The following is a 20,408-nucleotide window of genomic DNA, read 5'->3' as shown; positions in this document are numbered from 1 at the left end:
TTTACTGCAAATAGATGTTCTGGTATTTACAGTTTGGCCCTGCCTCAACAGGTTGTTTATTGTAGCCGCGGAATGACAAGGCTCATTGGAGACAACACACAAACACTGTGAACAAGGAAATTAAGTGATGAGATTGATTACGCTGATAGCAGATAACCAAACTGAGGCTTGTGAAAAAGTAACAAGAAGCACTTTAAACTCACAGGCTGTCATGTCGCTTGATTTGAAATGGGATACCATCTGATTAATTAATTCTTTGGCGCCTTTAAACCAGGGTTCCCACTCCTGTTTCTGTCTTTTTTTCTTTTTTTAGACGGAAGCATCGTGTAGTAAACTGGCAAAACAAGCGTCTGGATCCTTGACCTCAGCGACCTGACAGATTTCTGACCCCCGGAGGGACTTTTTCTTGTCAATGTGACGCAAGGAGGAACATTTCCAAACAGGTTTGTTATCACACCTCAGAATCGCAGGGACTGGGAAGTGTGATTTTTTTTATCATGCTTAGTTCAGCTTCAAAATGACTCCTTGTGTCTGTCTGCTTGTCTCTTGGTCTCAGAAATGGTATAAGCACTTTATTTTACTACTACATCCTGCCTTTTGAAACATGTGCAAAATACTTTAAAAGAAAATAATAAACCAATAACAATCTGCTTGAGTGCACAATTTCATGGTGTGATCATTATCAACATGATGCAAATTGTGATTTCTGACTCTTTTGAGATCAAATATAGTTTTAGAGGATGTTTTTGACATTCAGAAAGTACTGTCATTTGGTAACTGATGTCAATAATGATTATTAATAATAATAAGACAATAAAATACAGCACATTTAAATCCATGGTAAAGTCATTTCAGTAAATTTGTTACTGGTACATTACTTGAGTTGAATTATTGCAAAATGAAACACAGTCAAATGCTTTAAAAGAATTTCAGTTTAAATCATTCAAAAATTTAAAGCAACATTATGTAGAAATTGGCATTTTGTGTGATTTGGCGCCCCCCACAGTTTCTGAGTGCAACACCATTTTCAAGACACTGAACCATCAACACGATTCTGAAGCTGTTATTTTAAGGTTAAGAAGTCACATAACGTTGCTTTAAATATTTTAATTACATATTTTATAGTATTATCATTATTATTCTACAATATAAGTTAAATAAAGGGTCACATTTAATGCAATGTTTTTCTGTCATGTTGAGCCAATGTATATAAACTAGCTGTGTGATTTATTACAGGAGATAAAATAACCCATTTCAATTGCATTACTATTGTGCGTAATACTTGGATAATAAACAACTGAAAAACACAGTTTTTTTAATTTATACACATTAACTCAACATGACTTTGAATTAAATGTGACACGCACATTAATCCTATGTAATAAAATGTACAATTTGTATGTAAGAGAAACACTTAAAGTCACCGTTTTAGGCCAGTTATTTATTGAGTGCTGGAAGGTTCACTTATAATTCAAAGAATGTTTTTTTAGCTATTGCAAAAAACATAAATTATATTCATATATATAATTTATAGATTGTGAAATTAGTAATACAGTGAATAAGTGCAGAAAAGGTTACAAATCATTTTTGAGTGCCCTTCTTGCAGCGGCACATGGACCTCTGGTGGCTCCCTGATGGTAGTGTATCATGAAGTTATTTTGCATTTATTTGCCATTCAGTTTGTCTTCAGCTCTATAAATACTGCAATATGAGATTTTACTTTGACTGTCTTAATTATGTCTGGCTATTAAAAAAAAGTCAGATAAGAATTTAACAGTATTGACCCAATATTACTTATAGTCCACTGCCATGGTACCATAGGCCAACATGAAATACAAATATTTGCTTTAAATAAAATATTAAAGTTGTGAATATTAATGCACAGTATGTGCTGCAGAACTTTAAAGATAAACAGGTATATTTAAAATAGTTTATAATTGAGAAGTTTAAGAAGTCACCACCAGAGAGCGATATTGCATCAAGAAAAATAATCATCTTTGGTGTGGAGGAAACATGTATCACTGTCTCTATCTAGAAGAGATTATCTTTATCAGTACCTGATGAATATGCTATATCAGTAATAAAGAAAATAATTTCAATAAGGGCAAAATAAAACTGAAAATAAATGCTTATAGATAATCAATGTAGCATTGTTTGGTTATATATAGAGGTGAAGGGATGTGTGCAGTTAATGGAAGTTATGGTTAACTGAAATTTTTTGTTTGAAACAGACAGGACGAAGGAAAAGTTCCTCAGGACGTACCTTCAGGAGAGAGGACATGTCTTTGTCTTGGTTTGAGTGTTTGTGTTGACCTTTCAAAACAACAGTCAGCATATGTTAAGAAAAGCAGATGTGACCTTCCTTCTATTTTTTTCTGTCCCCGCTGAGGCAGGGATGTGTTCAAAACAATGTCACACGGTGACTTTGACCTTGACGAACGTCAAAGTGTACTCCCTCAGGCTCGGTCATCATCTTGATGTTGTTGACCTCTCTCTCTTCTGACCTAAAACTTTATAGCTGACCTATGAACACGTTTTTTTAATGCTTTTAGAGATGAACAAGTCAACAGTAGAGAGTTGACAGGAAGTAAAGGAAGAGAGAGATGGGGTCACATGCAGAGGTTCCCACCCAGACAGCTGACTGTATAAGATATGAGCAGAGTTCCCAGGTCAGAAAAGTTAAACCAATGCAACCTGCATTTCTTTCCTAATGGCCAACAGGGGCGACTCCACTGGTTTAAAAAAGAAGTCATATTGCATGTAAGTTTCCAAATGAGTTTATGGTCTCAACTGCTAGTTTTAAGTCTTCGTCACTTGAGCATGAAGATCACTTTGATGTAATGTTCATGTAGAGTAAAAGATGATAAAGCAGGGTATGCCTCAGGGCGGAGCTACGTTGTGATTGACAAGTCGCTACCATAGCGTGTCCTTTGGTTTTTCAGGATATCCTCTCCCGCACCACCTTGTCATCCAAATATGGTCACTTCTGCCTCCAAAAAACCAAGATGGCGACATCAAACTCAAACACAATGGGTAACATCATGTTGGGATTACACTGCTGGTGATGGCCAGTCACCCCTTTTAAACCTGCAATAACAGATTTTAGCCACTTGGGTGCATCAGAGATAACGTATTAACACAACATATTATCATCACCTAATTAAAGTTGATATGACAGCTTATGGAAAAACATAATAATTCATTTGCGGTCGTGTCTGTGTCCGCCTGATGATTCCAAATTCATTTTTTCTTTTTGTCAGTTTTTGTCTCTAAACTTTTAGCTTTAACCTTCTAAATACTTCCCCAGCTAGTCCCTTTGTCTTCATGATGTTTGGTACTGAGCAGGTAGAGTACAGTGGGTTTTAAGAACGTTTCTTTAATCAAATAACGATTTGTCAAAGACAAGTTGCAGACCCTGAAGTCAAAACATCTAGGAAGAGGCTGTCAAGCTCCACAGGGTAGCACTACAAGTGGCCCTTTCTTCACACACAAGCGGTCTTGTAATCCTTTTGTTGATGTCAAAATATCTATTAAAGACACTTTGAATAAATTCCATCTTTTTGCATCTAAACAGCCCTTTTGTCCTTTGTCAGTGTGAGGCCCTTTTTCTGTAAGATGGGACTTTTCTTGCTTGGCTACACACACCTGATCACACTTGGAGTCAAGAGCACAACCCCTTTCACATTTCTTTTTTGTTGATATTCACTTTATTTGAACAAAGAAATGGAAAATGGAAAGCAAGAAGCCTGTCAAGGTTTGTGTCAGGATGCAAAAAGAAACTACTGCCATTAGCAGACACTTGCCAACAGAGGTCACTGACTGATAGTACGACCCTGTTCAGCTAATCCTGTCTGATGATCATGGCACACACTAGAACTGGACAATATATAGAATATTTACCTAGAGCCAAATGTGCAGAGGAGCCAGGGGACAAAAGTGGGTATTACATATTAATACAGCGATATTAGAAGCCCCCATATCATCAAATCAAAGTAAATGAGTTCAAGTGTGATCTCAGTCCACTGGGAAAGGCTTTTTGACTGTCTGCTGCAGGCGTCCAAAGATTTTCATTATCTCTCCCGAAGTCAGCGACTGTCCAAAACCTCTGACTGCAAGGCCATGAGAACAGCAAACCCATTGAGAACATCTTTATTCCCAGAGGCTTCCTCTGCGAGCATTCATCCATTCTAATCTACCGAGTTATCTCCCGCTATCAGATAAGGCCCCCCAGAGTATCTCTGGGGAGGAGATGCAGCACAGTTTGTTTACAGATGGCCACTTGTTACGTCACAAGGTCACGGTGTTTCATGTTCAGCATTCCACGTCCAGCAAATATAATAAAACATGCTGAAGGATGGCTGCGGACACATGGCTCAGAGCCGACTGTTGTTTAGTCTCGGCATCTCATTCAATCTTTATTTAACCGAATGAGGCTTTTCATTACACCTGGAGAACTCACCTTCTGTGTGGAGATTAGATTTTATTGGAAGAAATGCATTATAGTAGTATATCTATGCACCAAAAAGTTTTAAATTGCATGTGCAACTTCAAACAGGGTAACAAAAATGGACAAAGAGGATATATTGTGTTTATTATATATAATTTATCATCTGAAATACTTAATATTTCGAGCATCAAAAAAGATGTAATAATAATCCGACCTATGAGTACATAATGATGGATCAGACTCCAACCGTTTTCAAACTTTCCCTTCATTTGGATCTCAACTCCGCAACTGTTAACTTTCTTGACAGCATCGAAACAAATGTGGGCCGGAGGCGTTAAGTGTGGGGGCCACCACCCTAATTTTGGCCCCTCTGCTCAGACAACACCCATCTTTGAACTTATCATTTTGATCTCAACACCCATTAAGTGAAGTGACTGCATCTTGCACGGTTGCAATGCCATCATGCCAACATAATAAGACGGAGAAACACCTGGCAACAATACTCAAAATTGCTTCTATATTAGTTCCTGCTACACAAGTTGTTTCCAGAATCACATTTTGGCACGCACACACACACAATCTCACAATCTCACAAGGTGAAAACATTACCATCCAACGCTATCGTGGCTGTTAATAAGAACAGAACTTATGGATCTGGAAACTGAATCCAGTGCAGAAGTGGCTTAAACCTGCATTCTTTCTAATGGCCAGCAGGGGGTGACTCCACTGGTTCCCACACAATTACTGGTGATTGTATGTAAGTGTATGAAAAAAATGTCCCATTCAGAGTAGGCTGCACTTTAGGGTGTAGTTTGTCCTCAGTCAGGTCCCATAAGGATACCACCATCAGCTGTGATGAGGTGTCACAAGTACACAGTGGTTTGTTTACTGAAAAGCCGACATGGTTGCTGAACCACTGGTCTAGATGGCGAGAAAGATCGCTTTAACAAACGTCACACATTTGATTGCTGCAGCTGCAAATATGCCATCAATGCAACCTGTCCGGTAAGATCATCACCAATCAGGTCCTGCCCTAGAGAACCGGTTAAGCAGAGAAAATCAGATCACAGTCAGTATCAGGATTTGAATGAACAGTGACAGCGTGAAGCTTTGGACAGATTCATGTGCTGCTGCTGCCTCTTGGATCAATCATTTGACAGATGTTAATGGAAGCTCCAGATGTGACAGTGACCTCACTCTTGCCTCAGTCTGCCTATACATCAAACAGATCAATAGGTAATGTGTTCAGCCTGAGCCTACACTTCGGCCTCCAACACCTCAATAACCCAGGATCATGTTTGTTGACATCACCTCCTCCTCCTCATTCAACACCAACAGCAGTGAAACTCCTCCTCCGCCTTACCCCAAGAACTCCTCTGCAAACATATACACACTCTGTTCCGGTCAGATTTGCTCCCAGTCCTGCTGATTTGATTTTGAGGAAGTAATTATTGTTGACACATCAGCAACCTCCCACATAGATTGGAATTTCCCTCCCTCATTAGTGATGAGGACATTACCAGTGGATGTGGTGGCTGACACGTGCCAGGGATGCATTAAGATTGGTGAGAAAGGTTCTGTAGCTGTCTTGTGCTGACAACATAAATTGAAGCATGCATGGTGCCATTTCAATATATTATAGATAGGAATATAGCCCCTTCCTCCATCCCTTAGCCTCTCCACTGACATGTCTTTGTGAACACCAGGCAGATTTTAAAGCTGTTTTATATAACTAAATATAATCACTTAAATATATTATATGTAAGAATTCTGTATTTAAAAGCCTAACAATGACTCATGTTGAGTTGTGTGCTTACATTACCCCAAAAGTTTCCAACAATATTAAAACCCAGAGAAATCCACAAGTTTACAAAAGGTAAAGGTGTGTTTCATTCGCTACTTCCAGGAAAAGGAAGTTGGTGAACAAGACTGTACTGACCACGTATAAAACATTACCTCGTCTGTGAACATTTGTGCATTCATCTGTGTTCAATTGTGTTACTTGTGTTTATTTTGTCCTCAACAGCCAGATCATTTTATTGCACATTGGCCATAAAGCAAGCAAATAATGTATCTGTGTAAGAAGAACTCAAGTCAACTCTCACTGAATTTAGCCCTCAGCAGAAACTCCATGATGACATTTATGTGTACGAGTACATGTCCTGTCCAGCTCCAGTCAGCAGTCAACATTACAGTACATGAACACCCGACAGTGGAGCTCACCTTCATGGATCACTGCTGTAGTCAGGGTGATAAACAGGAGTGAAGGTAAATCCACTTGTCAATCCCAAAACTTAAAACATAACTGCTGAGCTCTCCTCCTGTCATAGACGACTCCGGATCAAAGCAGAATTTAATGCAACTCCAACTCCCCACACAAGACTCTTTTATTTTGTGAGAGCCCTTGTGGCAGAAATTACACAATGTGAATTTAAATTTCTTTGTAAGGGCCTGCATAACAGCCATGTGTTTGAATCTATAGGGGGTAACATGCTTAAGAATTTCATCTTGTCATAAATCATGTCAGGAGATTGAGCAGGTTGTGAGGAGTCGATAGGAAGCCACATGATTGCATGATTGAGCTCAGGAATGTACAGTTTGTAAAAGAACAGTAATTTACTAAAAACTGTGAATGCCTCACATCCATAATTACAGTATAACTAGGGTTTATCCATGGCATTATCGCCATTTATCATACACATTAACGCATTTAAGTTTTTTGGATATAACATAAATAATGCAAAATCCTCCTCTTTACTCAGGCAGACACATTCTTCACAAGGAACCACTGTGAGACTATGGAGTAGGAAGAAATCTCAGACCACTCCCCAGTAAACAAGATGCACTTTCCACTGGTGTGTATACAGCTGGGTTCGCACCAGAGCGAGGATAGTGTCACTGAATAAATGTTTGTGGAGCTGCACGCACGCAGTCATTTGTATATGTCATCTTGAAGGCACCCTTAAAAACTGGGGCGGCTTTCTGTGTTTGTGTGCTGAACTACTCACAGATGGTACGTATGGAAATCTCAGGATTTATATTCCACATTATGAGCCTTGGAAAAGTTTGTCTTTTAAAAAGCAGCCAGTTGCTTGTGTTGAATCTGAAAATACAGGAGAAAGTCAGCTGCAACTGCTGGTGCACTGCTCAGTCAGAGCTCTCATCTTGAGACTTCCTAAAACATGCTCACTCACTCACACACACACACACACACACACACACACACACACACAAACACACACACCCTCCCTCCCTCCTCCTCCTCTCTGTAACCAACATACTGTACACACACGGTTTCCTCAGACTGAGTGTGAGCGTCTCACCAGCCAGGATGACAGGAGGAGTTAGGACTGCATAGGCTGCAGTGCTGGGAGAGAAAAAAGTGTGTTTGAGTGTGAGTGTGTGTGTGTGTGTGTGTATGTGTGTGTGTCTGGGCGGACTCCCGCTGTAATGGTGCCCCATGTGTGACTGTGCTGACCGCGACAGCCATCCTGTCCACAGCGGAGACTTTCTCAGCATGCAGATGGTGTGAGCAGTCAGGGGAAAAGTTTATAACAGCTCGTCTGAGCGTCAGCTAACTCAATCCACTCTGTACACACTGAGGCAGCTCTGGAGGGAAGCAGCAGCAGCAGCAGCAGCAGCAGCTGAGCTGGACTACAACTTCAGCTCGTCTCAGCCCAGGATTTCTGTTGATTGATTGATTACCTGCCACTGGATTGGATACAATAGTTGTGCATCCACACACGTCAGAGCTGAGGGATTCAACAAGGCTGTTTATTTGGAAGGTGAGGTTGAACAGTATTATGTTGTGTTTTTGCCTCTGAGGTTCTGTCATATTTAGGTGATTTTGTGACAATGTCTCATTGTTTTTGAGCCACAGCTCTGCACAGTTTGGTAATACGACTGTGAAGATGCTGCAGGCATAGGATCTGACTGACTGGTCCAGTCTCAGAGGGGTTCAGTGACACTTTAAGTTATGTAATTTACATTTTAAGCAGTTATTCCAGGACCGGAACTTTATGTAAGACTGCAGCATTAATAACATCCTTTGGGCATAGCCATGTATCAAAGTAGCTATGATATTTGGTGGTATCTTGGAGTTCCTGGATCATTATTGATATTTTGCTTGCATTTCATTTACTTGCAACACAAGCAGACAAGGTCAGCAAGTGGCTTTACTGTATTTTCTGAACAATGACCAGATGCATCAGTGCTTTTTGTAAGCTTTTCAAAGACATTTCCAGTATTGCGTATCTTCTAATGGATTTGATCATAATGACATATATTTCTACTGTGTAGAATTAGTGACACAACTCATGTTTAGTCATGTAACTGTCATACTGAGACTGGAGAGGAGATGCACAAGAGGAAATACAACTTTCAGTTATACATATAGACACCTGGATGGGCCTGCTGGTAATCTTTCACATCTTGTTAAAATGACTAAAAGCTGCTTCTCCAGCTAAAAAGCACGTCAGCTACTTTGTTAGCCTGTAACAGCATATCTGAAATACCAATCTACTGTATGTAACCACAGCGATGACTTTTGAGATAGCCGGAGAGCATCAATTTTCTGTCCTTTAGTTATGTAATTAAAATACAGTGCACTCGTACTGTACTGTCACTGTCACATCAGCGTTTTGGTCTTGCTAATTCTGGTGCAGCACATACAGATGGTGAGACGGTTGCATATGCCATCCAAAACCCAGACCCCCTGTCTGGCTGTCGGCTGGAAACTAAATCATGTCTGCTAGCTGTGCTGCATGTGCGAGCTCTGTTGCTGTCTGACTGAAAACTAACAACAGAAAAAAGGAGGCAGAAAAGGAGAATTAGAAAAGATTTCAAACAAAAATTAATAGGATGAGAAAGAAAGGACAAGGAGGGTACATGTCGGGATGGCAGGGAGGACCAGCGAGGCATCTCTGACAACTTGTTCCCCCCACCTGGTGTGCTAATGTAAAAAAAGAAGAAAGCAAACAAGGCACGAGCCGAGGTAGAAGGGAGGAAGAATATGGTGACCCCCGTGTGCCAGGAATGTCTGCAGTGCACAAGCTGTGCTGCTGGAAAGCCCAGGGATCAGGTTCCCCGTGTCAGCTGCCGCACTCGACTGTTCCCAGGTCTAACTGTGATAGCTGTTTATTGAGAGACAAGAAGGGATGGAGACGAGGACGTCTGAAACTGCAGCAAAACTGGGGTTGTGATCAAAATGGAAAATACAAAATTCATTGCTCTCCTGCATACAGATAAGAAGACTAATACCATTCTTATTTCTGCCTGTTAAATAGCCTATAAGGCTACAGCAATCAGCTGGTTAGCTTAGCTTAGCACAAAGACTGGAAGTAGAGGGAAACGACTCGCTCTCTCTGTAAAGGGGTAACAAAATTTGCCTACCAGCTCACGAAGTAACACTTTATATTTCATTTGTATTAAAAAAATGGAAGTGTAAAGTCAATTTCCAGGCTAGTCTGGCACATAATCCCTCGTAAAACATTTATTTGATGTTTAAACACTTCAGGTTTTGTATGAAATAAAGATGCTAATGAGCCTAAAAGGTGTTGGCAGGTGGATTTTGTTACCAATGGGCAGAGCCAGGCTAGCTCGTTCTATTTGTGTCCACTATTTATGCTAAGCTAACTCCTTCAACAGGAGTGTCTCAGTGTAAAAGTGTCAGTCTAGTCTACTCCTTTAAAATTGGTTGAATTAACTTGTTTCCACAGGTTATGCTAAGTAGCCTAAAGCTAACCAACTACACACATTAGCTTATGCTACAGATATCAAAGTGATTGATATACTCCTCTAACACTGGTTAAATGTACTTGTTCTCGCTAACAAGCTGCTAAAGGTAGCTTTAAATTTAGCCTGCCATATGATATGACATTCAAGTCGATTCAATCCTCTCATCTGACAAGTGTCAAACTACTCCTCTAACACTGGTAAAATTAACTTGTTTCCACTTGTTATGCTAAGGTAAGCTAACTGGCTACACTCATTAGCTTCCCATTTAGTTGACCATATACATATGAAAGTGATCTCAGTCTCCTGATCGAACTCTGAACCAGAAAGTGAATACGTGATAAAATGTCAATCTACTCCTTTAACATTTTGGTTAAATTAACTTGACACAGCTGCTTCACCCGAAGAATCCATAGTAAGCTGACATTTATGAAGGTTAAAATGCAGAGTCAGCTTTCCCCAAACTGCGGGGGTTGGGGCAATGACTATGATCATAGGTGTGATTCTCAGCTCACCTTCTCGCTTTGTGACCGTAGCATTTTCTATCTCGTTTTTATCAGCAAAAACCCCCCCCCGCATTCTCCATTACAAAAACAAGCCACATCAACACTATCGTTCATTCGATTGCAACAGTGTGTCAAACGTGCAGAATGAGTCAGCGGCCAGTGAGAAGTCTTCATCCTTGTTCCTCCACAGGGCTGCTGCTGCTCAGTTCCCAGACATATTGTGACACATGGCATGGGTGAAAAGAACGGAGAGGGAGGGGTGGCGATGTTAGTGAGTGGCTAACGAGTGCATCATACTAAAAGCTCTCCATTGTAGACTATGAAGGGGGCAACATATGGCGTCTAAATTGGTGTGTAGACAAAATAGACAGTGAGTCATCACATTGATTCATAGAAGTAAGCCGGGGAGTTTATTTGGCATTTCAGCAGCAGGAGCAAATAGAAATTTATCTCCAAGGAGGCAATTCGTCTGTGTTTGTGATACGTTATATGAGCCGCCCTCACCTCCCTTCATCTCTTCCTGCTTCCATCCATCCCCCATATCTCTCTGTGACTCACAGTGGGTTGTGTAGGTAGTGACTGATCGTGGATTGTGTACCTACCTACCCCATAATGAAGAATAGCGTCCCTTCAGTGTTAAATCAAGCCAGGCCTGACTTGTGCATGTGCTGGATGGAGTAATGGGTCAGGGTGTGAGTACTTCCATCTGTGGCCGCTCCGAAGCCCTTCCTCTTTCACATCCTCTCCAACGGTTAGCGCAGCAATTGCACAGCAAGAGACATGCCCTCCTCTCACCTTTTGTGACTTTTCAGGGGGAGTCTAACAGAAACAGACTGCTCTCGAGGTAGCAGCTTTGGTAGCGGAGGGTTATATTTGTCTTTAACACATGTGGGTCATGGAGGCCCTACTGTGCAGACTTTAAAGGGGAAGGTTGCTAAGGGATATTTAAAGGGTGGACGGCATTGACTGGCAATGTGAAGTTCATGTTTCCTCTGTTGCGTGTTTCTTGTTTTTATGGCTATTAGCAGGGTGCAGAGGTGGCTCATGCACAGACACAAACAGATGAGGGCTTTCTGTTGCGCTTTCATCTGAATGTTCCTCGGAGAGGTGGTTGCTCATGAAACACAGGCAGAGTTTATGTCATTGCCAGGTGGATTGAATCAGCTGTCAAACATGCTGACTTTCAGACAAAGCGCAGTTTTCACATCCTGTGTCTTCACCAGTCACATCTTACTGGCTTTGTGGCGTACTGTGGGAAAGAGACATCGCGTGATGTTGATTTTTCAGAAACAGAAACAGAAATAGTTCATCTGTTGCTCTACGTGCAGACAGACAGACAGACTGACAGCTAGATAGATAGTAAAAAGAGATGTTATCTGACTTGATGAGACTAAATGGTGGCACTGTTTTGACCCTCAATAGTGACTTTTCTGTTAAACACTCCATTGACCTTTGCATTATCCAAGGAAAGTTGGCAAAGGCTTTACTGGCAAGCACTGGGGCCAATGTGGTGTACAGCAGCTGCTGAAAATGCAAAACTGACAGACAGACAGATGGTAATAGCTCTGTTGACCACATGTTATATTACATGAATAAAGAATTCATGCTGCTAATCATCAGTGAATCATTAAGGCTTCGAGCAGGAAATGATTTGCATCACTATGACCATTGGAAACATTTAATATGAAACCAAAATGCGCAGTACTACTATGAGTTTTAATCAACATCTTTTCATTGAAAGCTCTGGGAAGTTGACTGTTAGCTAAACGCCTCCCCTAAAAAGCTATTGTCCAATCACACTGTAGTGTAGCCACCAAGAGCAATATCTGCATTTAAAGAGTTTGCAGAGGAGTGAGACGTGCTCTACAAGCCAAAAAATAGGCCAGTCTTCAATTTATATTTTTTAACATGTTTTGTGCGGCTATTTTATACAGAAATGGGTCATTAAGGTTCAATATTTCCTCAAATTAAACTATACAGGAAATGATTCCTACTTTCACTTTGGGGTCTTGATCAACAGCATTTAAGTAACAGCTGCTGGTTGGTTAGTGACGTTGGCTTACTGTAGTCTGGAGATTTTAAACTTGCACATATTACACATACTAGGTGAAAAGTTGAACTTTTGCTGTGCTGGGTAAAATACTGAAAATTCCCCTTCTTGTTTTGCCTGTGAATCACACAATCCTCCGCCATACGTGCTTTGCAGGCGTAGCCAGTAAAAAATATTGATGATACTGATGATATCTGCCAGCCAAAGTTGTCATTTCAGCTGAAGAATCGACAGTTTGAAATCGAGGCCATGTGGTTTCAGAGATAACTTAAAACTTAAAGTGGTTCATCCCTGACCATGATAGGGAAGCTTTGCATCAGGTGAAAAAGTGGGAAAACTTAGTGTGCTGTCAAGACTTTGAAAACCGGGGGATCATGCCGCAAGATGTCTGTAAATTCCACTTAGCACATACCAGTTCAGCCTGCATAGCTTTATAGCAGCCGCAGGATGGGAAAGGCAGCCGATCTAAGTTTGCTGTCCAATTTTCCCTCGACAGAGTCAGTGCTCCCTTGCTGCTGTTGTGACCGGCCACTTCCTGTGGTCGCAGAAGACTTCCTGCCACTATCTTTACTCGGCAACAACATATTTGGCCCATTTGGGCAGCAGTCTGTAAAGTCTCAATTAGGGGAGTTGAATGCGCTGCTTTTTGCAGTCCAAATTGTATGATTCAGGTTACTTTAGGTTGTATTTTTACCCCCCCAAAAAAATCTTCCCACGCACAACTTTAATTTCCCAAAGGATGTGCCAGACTGTGAAGTGCGGCCTCAATCTCCTTTTCCTCCAAACCAGCTCAATTCAAACAAAGACATGTCAAACAGCAGTTCAGTTCTTTCTGTGTGCAGTTAGCGTCAGTGCTTCGCCATATGGGGAACAAAAACTGTGCAAGCACTGAAAATGAGCGACCTCCTGATGCTAAGAGACGGGTCCTGCATGTACAAGAAGTTCTGCAGTACCACATTTCAGAGAAATCCTTTCTTGTTAAGACCTCAAGATATCCTTATTTCCTCTGTGTAGGGCTGTAATGTTATTCATGATGTAGCCAACATATGGTGCTCCTTTGCACCGATGTGTAAAGGTTTGTATAACTACATTTAAGGCTGCATGCAAGCTGAATTATCATTCCATAGCACTCTGCAAAAACGCAGAAACCGCTTTTAATCATGCGGAGGTCCATCATCACCAGTATCAGTTTACATTAGATGGTTGTGTCCCAGGAAACAATTGAAAGTGATTTAATACGGTGCCTTCTTGGCTGCTCTGAGAAAAGCTTTCCTCACTAAAGACACGTCCAATGGCTACATTTTATGATTTCCCTGACATACGCATATTATAAACTAACAAGAAGGCCTCCGTGATCCTGAGATGGCCTGGCTCAGTATCCATTTTAGTGATGGACACAGACAGACAGAGAGTACGAATACGCCTCAGTGCCAAAAGGGAGAAAACAAAAACTAATGGTGGTTTGAAAGACCCCTCATAGAAATGTCAGCCTTCTTTTGGAGTTTGGATTTATTCAGTTTTTATTCGACCGCCGCCGAGCCACAGCTATGTTGCTTCCTGCTAAGAAATTATAGTGCATGCCACGAAAACCTCAGGGGGCTGATTCGTGACTATCTCTGTGTTGTCCTTTCAAGTGTACAGTGTGTGTTTGTGGTATGCGTGTATGTGTGTGGCTGTCTGCGCTGTATACGGAGCCGCTGTTGTTTATAGTGAAGGTCAGGCTGTCTCTTCCCACTGACTGGTCAAAGTTCTCAGATGCACTGTGAGAAAATTCCTCGACTCAAGATGTCCTGAATGTTACTCGACAGTCGGGACAGAGGCACGTGTTAGCAGACACGAGCAGATGGTTATGTAGTTGGTTAATTGGTGCTTTGGAAATGAAGTGCTCCATCATACTGCACATCCTCACGATTCTAGAGAGCAAACTTGAAGAAGAAAATTGGGCTTCATGTCAATCTCTACATGTAAAGAACTAAATTACTTAATTTGTCTTTTTCCTTTTTCCAACCTTATTGGTGTGATGGGGGAACAAGTCATCTTTATCACACATGTATATATAGTTTGCTTATTTTGGAGACTGGGGCTCAGAGGACAGAGACACCACTGCCACACACAGGTGTTTTACAGGGACACAGAATACACCTCTGGGAGGCTGTTTTCAGTGTGCTGAATGGACAAAACAGTCAGCTAGTGATGTGTTCTTGCAGAGACTTTGCAGTTGTGTTACAAAATGTGCTTACTGTCACCATCAGGGGGTTCACTCAGGGGAAAAAGAACAGCTACATACAAAATACAGGTTTGAAAACAGGTCAGCTACCTTGTCTGTAACTCTTGTTGGGCCGTCTCTTTACAAAAATAAGGTTACCTCACCTAATGTATTTGCTTTGCTAGCTACTGTAGTTCATTAGCCTGATAAATCACCCGGTGTTATGGTTTATTTTAGAACATATGTGCTAGTTTGTGCAGATTTGTTTGTAAAAGGACTGCTGACTACCAAAATGTACAAAGTCAACAAAAGTCAGGGTAGTGAGTCAAAGAGGAAGTGATCAGTTCCCTGTCAGATACAGCAAGTCGTTTCTGAGTTCTTCTCTGGTTCGTTAGATCACCAGACCCGCTGAAAACTGTTCTGACTGTTATCTTGTAAGAAAATATCACATTATATTGTGACAAGACTCAGAGTCAATATGGGGCTGTACTCCAGCAGTGCAATGCTTTCACACTAGCATGGTGATCTCAATGTCGTCTTAATGACAACATTAATACGCTGATGTTTAGCAGGTGTGGCACACTCTGGCTCCATGTGCAGCATTTCTTTTAATCCACGTTTCAGCCCTCAGGCCTTCTTCAAGATCAAGATTCACTGAATGACAGGCACTCATGTTTTATGGGCCCACGCCCTCGTAACACATGTGTGAGTGCTCAGATCATTAACCTCAAACACTGGGCTGGGAACAGACACTCAATCGAGATCCACTGAGACAAAAAAAAAGCTTAAAACAGTGACAGGACACAGCTGATCAAACCGTTTATAAGTAAAAAAGAAAGAATGTGATGCTGCAGTTTGCAACCAACTGAAAACCCCTTGCCTCACTTTCCTCTAGCACTTGATATATTGTGCAGCTGAGGCTGATTGGAAGGTCATCAGTTTTGCACGTTTAGTCGTGTCACTATTACTTTGATTGAGACGGCTCAGATAGGTCATGAACAACACCTCTCATTGGGTGCTGTATGTATACTGCTTGCCTTGTAGTCTTGACTTTAATTGCTCTTGTACACCCGAATTTCTCCTTTACTGGGGAACAGTAAATGTCACAGTGAAGCAGAGAAGGTGGACCCAAATGCAGTAGATGGCAGGCAGGAAGACCGCTGGAGGAAATGTATTCAGGATTAAGGTAACAGACAGACAAACACCACAGCAAGACAAGGGGCACTCAACAGCAGGATCACAGAAACTGAACAGATGACTGGACAATGATCGAGCAAAAGACTGGACCTAAATACAACTATTAATTTAATGAGGGGATAAGTTGCAGGTAGAGAAACAGGGAAATTAATGGGAAAAAAAATTAGAAGGAGGGAAGGGCTAATGAGGGAGATGCATTGCAGGTGTGGAGGGAAAGCAGACTGAGGAAGAACTCAGGTAACGGGCCGGGCTGATTAGACAGATACAAGACAGGTGTGGAGGGAAAATCAGGCCGGTGAGGAGCGCAAGAAAACAGGAGGGAAAACTGGAGAAAGGGCAAAAGACATCACAAAACCCAGAAAACACACATACAATGAAACTAAAATGACGGGACCATGACAGACTTATCTTAAATGCCAAAATATTGAGGAAAAAAACAGCTAGAGGAAATGTTGGGGGATTGTCAAAGTTATTACCATCAGTCTGAGAGGGAGCTGAATCCCTCCAATACTTGTTGAGACACGGTGCTCAGATCCATAAATGTTGACCTCATGGTGACACCAAAGGAAAAGTCAAGGGATCACCAAAGTCATGAGGATTCATCCTCTGGTGATGTAAATGTAATGACAAGCCAACAGACCTTATTCACAGCAGCCATTTTGACATCAAACAGTAGAGTAAACACAGGCGTTACCAATTACTAATTAAGCTTCTGTTGCATTCAGGTCAAACAGAGTCAAGGTGCTGCTATTGAGCATGTTGGCTCACTAGAAAGTCTCCGCTACACTAAATGGAACGGAACCTTTATTAATTGTCATTAATTAAACCTGTGTTTACCTTTTATATAATGCCAATATGGCTGCCGTGATAAGGGTCTATTGTTTCAGACGTTTCAGTGTGGACCAAAGTGGTGGACCGGGCTACATTAAAATTCAATGCGCAAAAAAGTACTGTATGTTTTCTCCTGTTATTACGCTGCCGTTTGTCTTTGTATTGTGCACAGAATTTCATTTCTTTATGGCTGTTGTTAACATATCATTTCCTCATGACTCTGTTAGATACGTCTGATAGAAACCCACAAACTGGCTTTTAGCAGGAACATAAAGATTAAAATGAGTAACCCTCTAAAGGTCGCAATTCATCATTCTGCTCCTGCACGTGCTGAAGAGCCACTAACTTTCCCACTAATCTTACTCCACTCGTCTGTTAATTTATAGATTGAGCCGTGATTATGCCTTCTATCCCTGCACGGCAATTTATTACATCTGAACTAGACCACAGTGTAATGTAAATTTTAAACAGTGTTTCTGCTCTCAGCCACCTCCAAGTCGCTCGCATTAAGGAAGCCCTGAGTTATTTACCATTTCGATTCTTAGCAGCACAGGCCAGTCCCAGCAGTGCTGTTAACTAGGCCCTGTGCAGGAGGCATGAAATTGTAAAGGGGCTGCGGCACCAGACTGGCAACGCAGCAGGTGACTCCATCAACAGATGGGTGTATCCAGCCTCCGCTGTGATATATTCTCTGTGTGTGTTCATGTGTGTACTTACAGATTGTTGAAGCTAAGAGAAGAAAGTGTGGAGGTAGCAGCAGGGATAACTGTCAGGGAGGTTATTCCCTCCAATATTAGTGTTAAATGATCCCACAGAATGGAAATTTTCCCTCGAATGAACTCGGATGATATCTTTCACTGCTGTTGAAGCAACAGCACTGCCCACTTTTTTCCCCACATAGCCACGAAAGTGGAGCAGAGATGGACAGAGGATATAAATTATGGCCTCCGCTGTGCAAAACAAGTGAAAAAGAAAAAGCTATTTTCTGAGAGGAATCCAGAGCAGTGAGCGTGTTTGTGCTTGCACATGCATACAGGATACTTGAACTGTGTGGTTTTGAAATCACCACAGCGGCCCTGCACGCTGCACTTGCTCCACTGCTGCCTGGAACACTGCTGGGCTGCATCTGGTCCTCATCTGGACCCGTGGGCTGTTTGGACCTCCACCAAGGCAAGCTCAACCGGAGCCACTGATAACATGGCAATGCTCAAAAAAAGCTGACAGCAGCAGTAGTAGCATATGTCACTGAAAGATGACAATATATCACGCTTACGGGAACAATAAGTGTAGGGTGAGTTATTGCGTGAGAGTTTGTTTGCGAGAGGGCTCGTGTATGCAGAGTATTTATCACAGTAGATCAGATGTGGTCTTCTTGAATAATGAGGCTTCTGTCGTATTAAAACTTCAAAACAGTTCAGAAAGTTGAGGGTTCACAGAGACGAAATGTTACAGAGAAAAGGCTGGCAGGTCAACATATGTAGGTGGGTGACACAAGAAATGGATGGAAGAGATTAGAGGTTTGGCCGAGCTGAGGTCTTGTTGTGTGTTTCATGAATTCTGCCTCCCACATTTCCCCTTCTGCCTTTTTCTTCTTGCAGCGCTGAACTCTCTGCCTTAAATACCTCGTCTCCAAATCACAAAAACCAAAAATAGTGGTATCTAGCGCCACACAGGTACTGTATCAGGTGTTATTTGTGTTTTTGAGAAAGGACATATATTTTGACAGAAGTGAAAATGGCTCAACTCGGAGACTCCACTGGGACAAATGGTTTCCATCAAATGAAGCTAATGAACAGTTTTAATGAACAGACTGGCTGCTGCCACATTTGTGTTGGACTGTGGTGACTGTAATTATTACACTCTCCTTATAATGCCAGTACTTTCCTCCACGGTTGAATTCTTGAGTCACTGGAGGTCTTTATAATTTCTGTATTAAGTACCCATGGCCCAAATGCAAAACACCCAGGCAGCAGGTAGAAAAACAAAAAGCGAGCTTTTTAAAGTAAGTTATCCAAAGATCAAAACTGGCAACAGTTGGCGACAAAGACAGAAAAAGCATTCAGAGGCTAATCGGGGAACTAATGAAGTACAAAAATACAAAAACGAAACGCAGTACAAATCAATGAAGTACCGTCAGGAACACAGACAGAGCTCAGGGAGCAAAACGGGACCGGAGAACCGACACACCAAATCTTTACCTATTTCCTCCTCAGAACTTGCAACTGTCATCTTTAAATCTAAACAGACTGAACTTGTTTCTCCTTTTTGCAGACTCGAGTCGCTGTAATGGACGACCAGTGCGTGTCCCACAGCAGTCCCCAGCGTGGTGGAGGTCAGGCCGGCACGGAGATCCAGGGACGGCCGAGCGTCGTCAGGTGCGGGTGGCTCCGGAAACAAGGGGGCTTTGTCAAGACTTGGCACAGTCGCTGGTTTGTTCTGCGAGGGGACCAGCTCCACTATTACAAGGACGAGGAGGAGACCAAAGCCCTGGTAAGACTGTGGACACGCTGAAATCCCAACTTTTCAAAGAAAATAACAATGGCATCACACAAATCAACAAATCAATTGGATCTCTTCTGAGCGAAACAAGCTGGCAAATTGATTCCAGCAGTCAGCAAAATGTTTGGCTTAGCAGACTTGAAAACGTTGATCACGAGCATCTGATCAGAGTTGAATGCTGCAGGTAGAAATGTTTGGTTCCTGTGCTCTGCGCCAGCTGCTGCACCTGTTGTTAGTCAGGTAAATTGATTTGGAACAAGTTGCTTGCTTGTTGGCGCACAGAGACACAAGAGTGAGAGTCACATCTGGACACGCAGTTCTTCGCGCAGTCCAGCAGCGGATGAGAATAAACGTGTTTTAAGAATGAAAGAAAAAGGTGATTGTCATAAGACAGATATACTAAAGACATGTTTTTTATATAGCCAGATATACTATTTATGTATTCAGTGTGGACGTTTGAGCTCCTCACCAAGAAACTATTATAAATATAAATAACAAAGAGCTTGAAGGATTCATAAATCTTACTCAAATTGCTTGCCAAAGCCCAGAATTCATAGTGGTTAATCATCAAGTGGTCAGTTACGTCCCACTTTCCTGACTTACTTCTATAAATGTAAAATGACTCTGCTGTACTTTTGCAAACAAAAGAACCATCTGTCTTCAAGCTACGGTTCCTGCAATTATGTTATTTTCTGCAATATTTCTAAATAGTTCTCCCGGGTTTTAAAAATGCACAAGTCGAAAAGTAAAAAGTTTGAGCATGTGCAGTTCTCAAACGCTCAAAGTGCCATGTCTCTCAAACACCTGGGCTCCACACAGCAGACGCATCTGACAGCCAAATGAGATATAAAGATGTGACTCTGATTCAAATCGCCCAGGCTGTTTTGACTGTCTGACTATAAGTCAAAGAAAACTGTTGAGAGCTTGTATTCACTGAAG

General features: G+C 41.7%; 1 protein-coding gene across 2 annotated transcripts in view; it reads left to right on the top strand.

The window, feature by feature from the left end:
* Positions 1-7,783: 7,783 nt before the first annotated feature.
* Positions 7,784-20,408, top strand: part of arhgap24 (Rho GTPase activating protein 24) — a 67,214-nt gene continuing 54,589 nt past the window's right edge. Inside the window, exons 1-2 of one of the 2 annotated variants that reach the window (XM_084383213.1) lie at positions 7,784-8,232; positions 19,242-19,460. In XM_084383213.1, the coding sequence (XP_084239339.1) occupies positions 19,257-19,460 (204 nt within the window). In that variant the 5' untranslated portion in view covers positions 7,784-8,232; positions 19,242-19,256. Of the gene's footprint in view, positions 8,233-14,316; positions 16,129-19,241; positions 19,461-20,408 lie in introns of those variants that run through there. The other variant, XM_084383212.1, reaches the window with a different exon arrangement.

The sequence above is a fragment of the Pagrus pagrus genome (genome assembly GCF_965226575.1).
Source record: "Pagrus pagrus genome assembly, chromosome: 19".
Lineage (NCBI taxonomy): Eukaryota > Metazoa > Chordata > Actinopteri > Spariformes > Sparidae > Pagrus > Pagrus pagrus.
The sequence above is the reverse complement of the archived record's forward strand: the minus strand, read 5'-3'. Positions and strand labels throughout refer to the sequence as shown.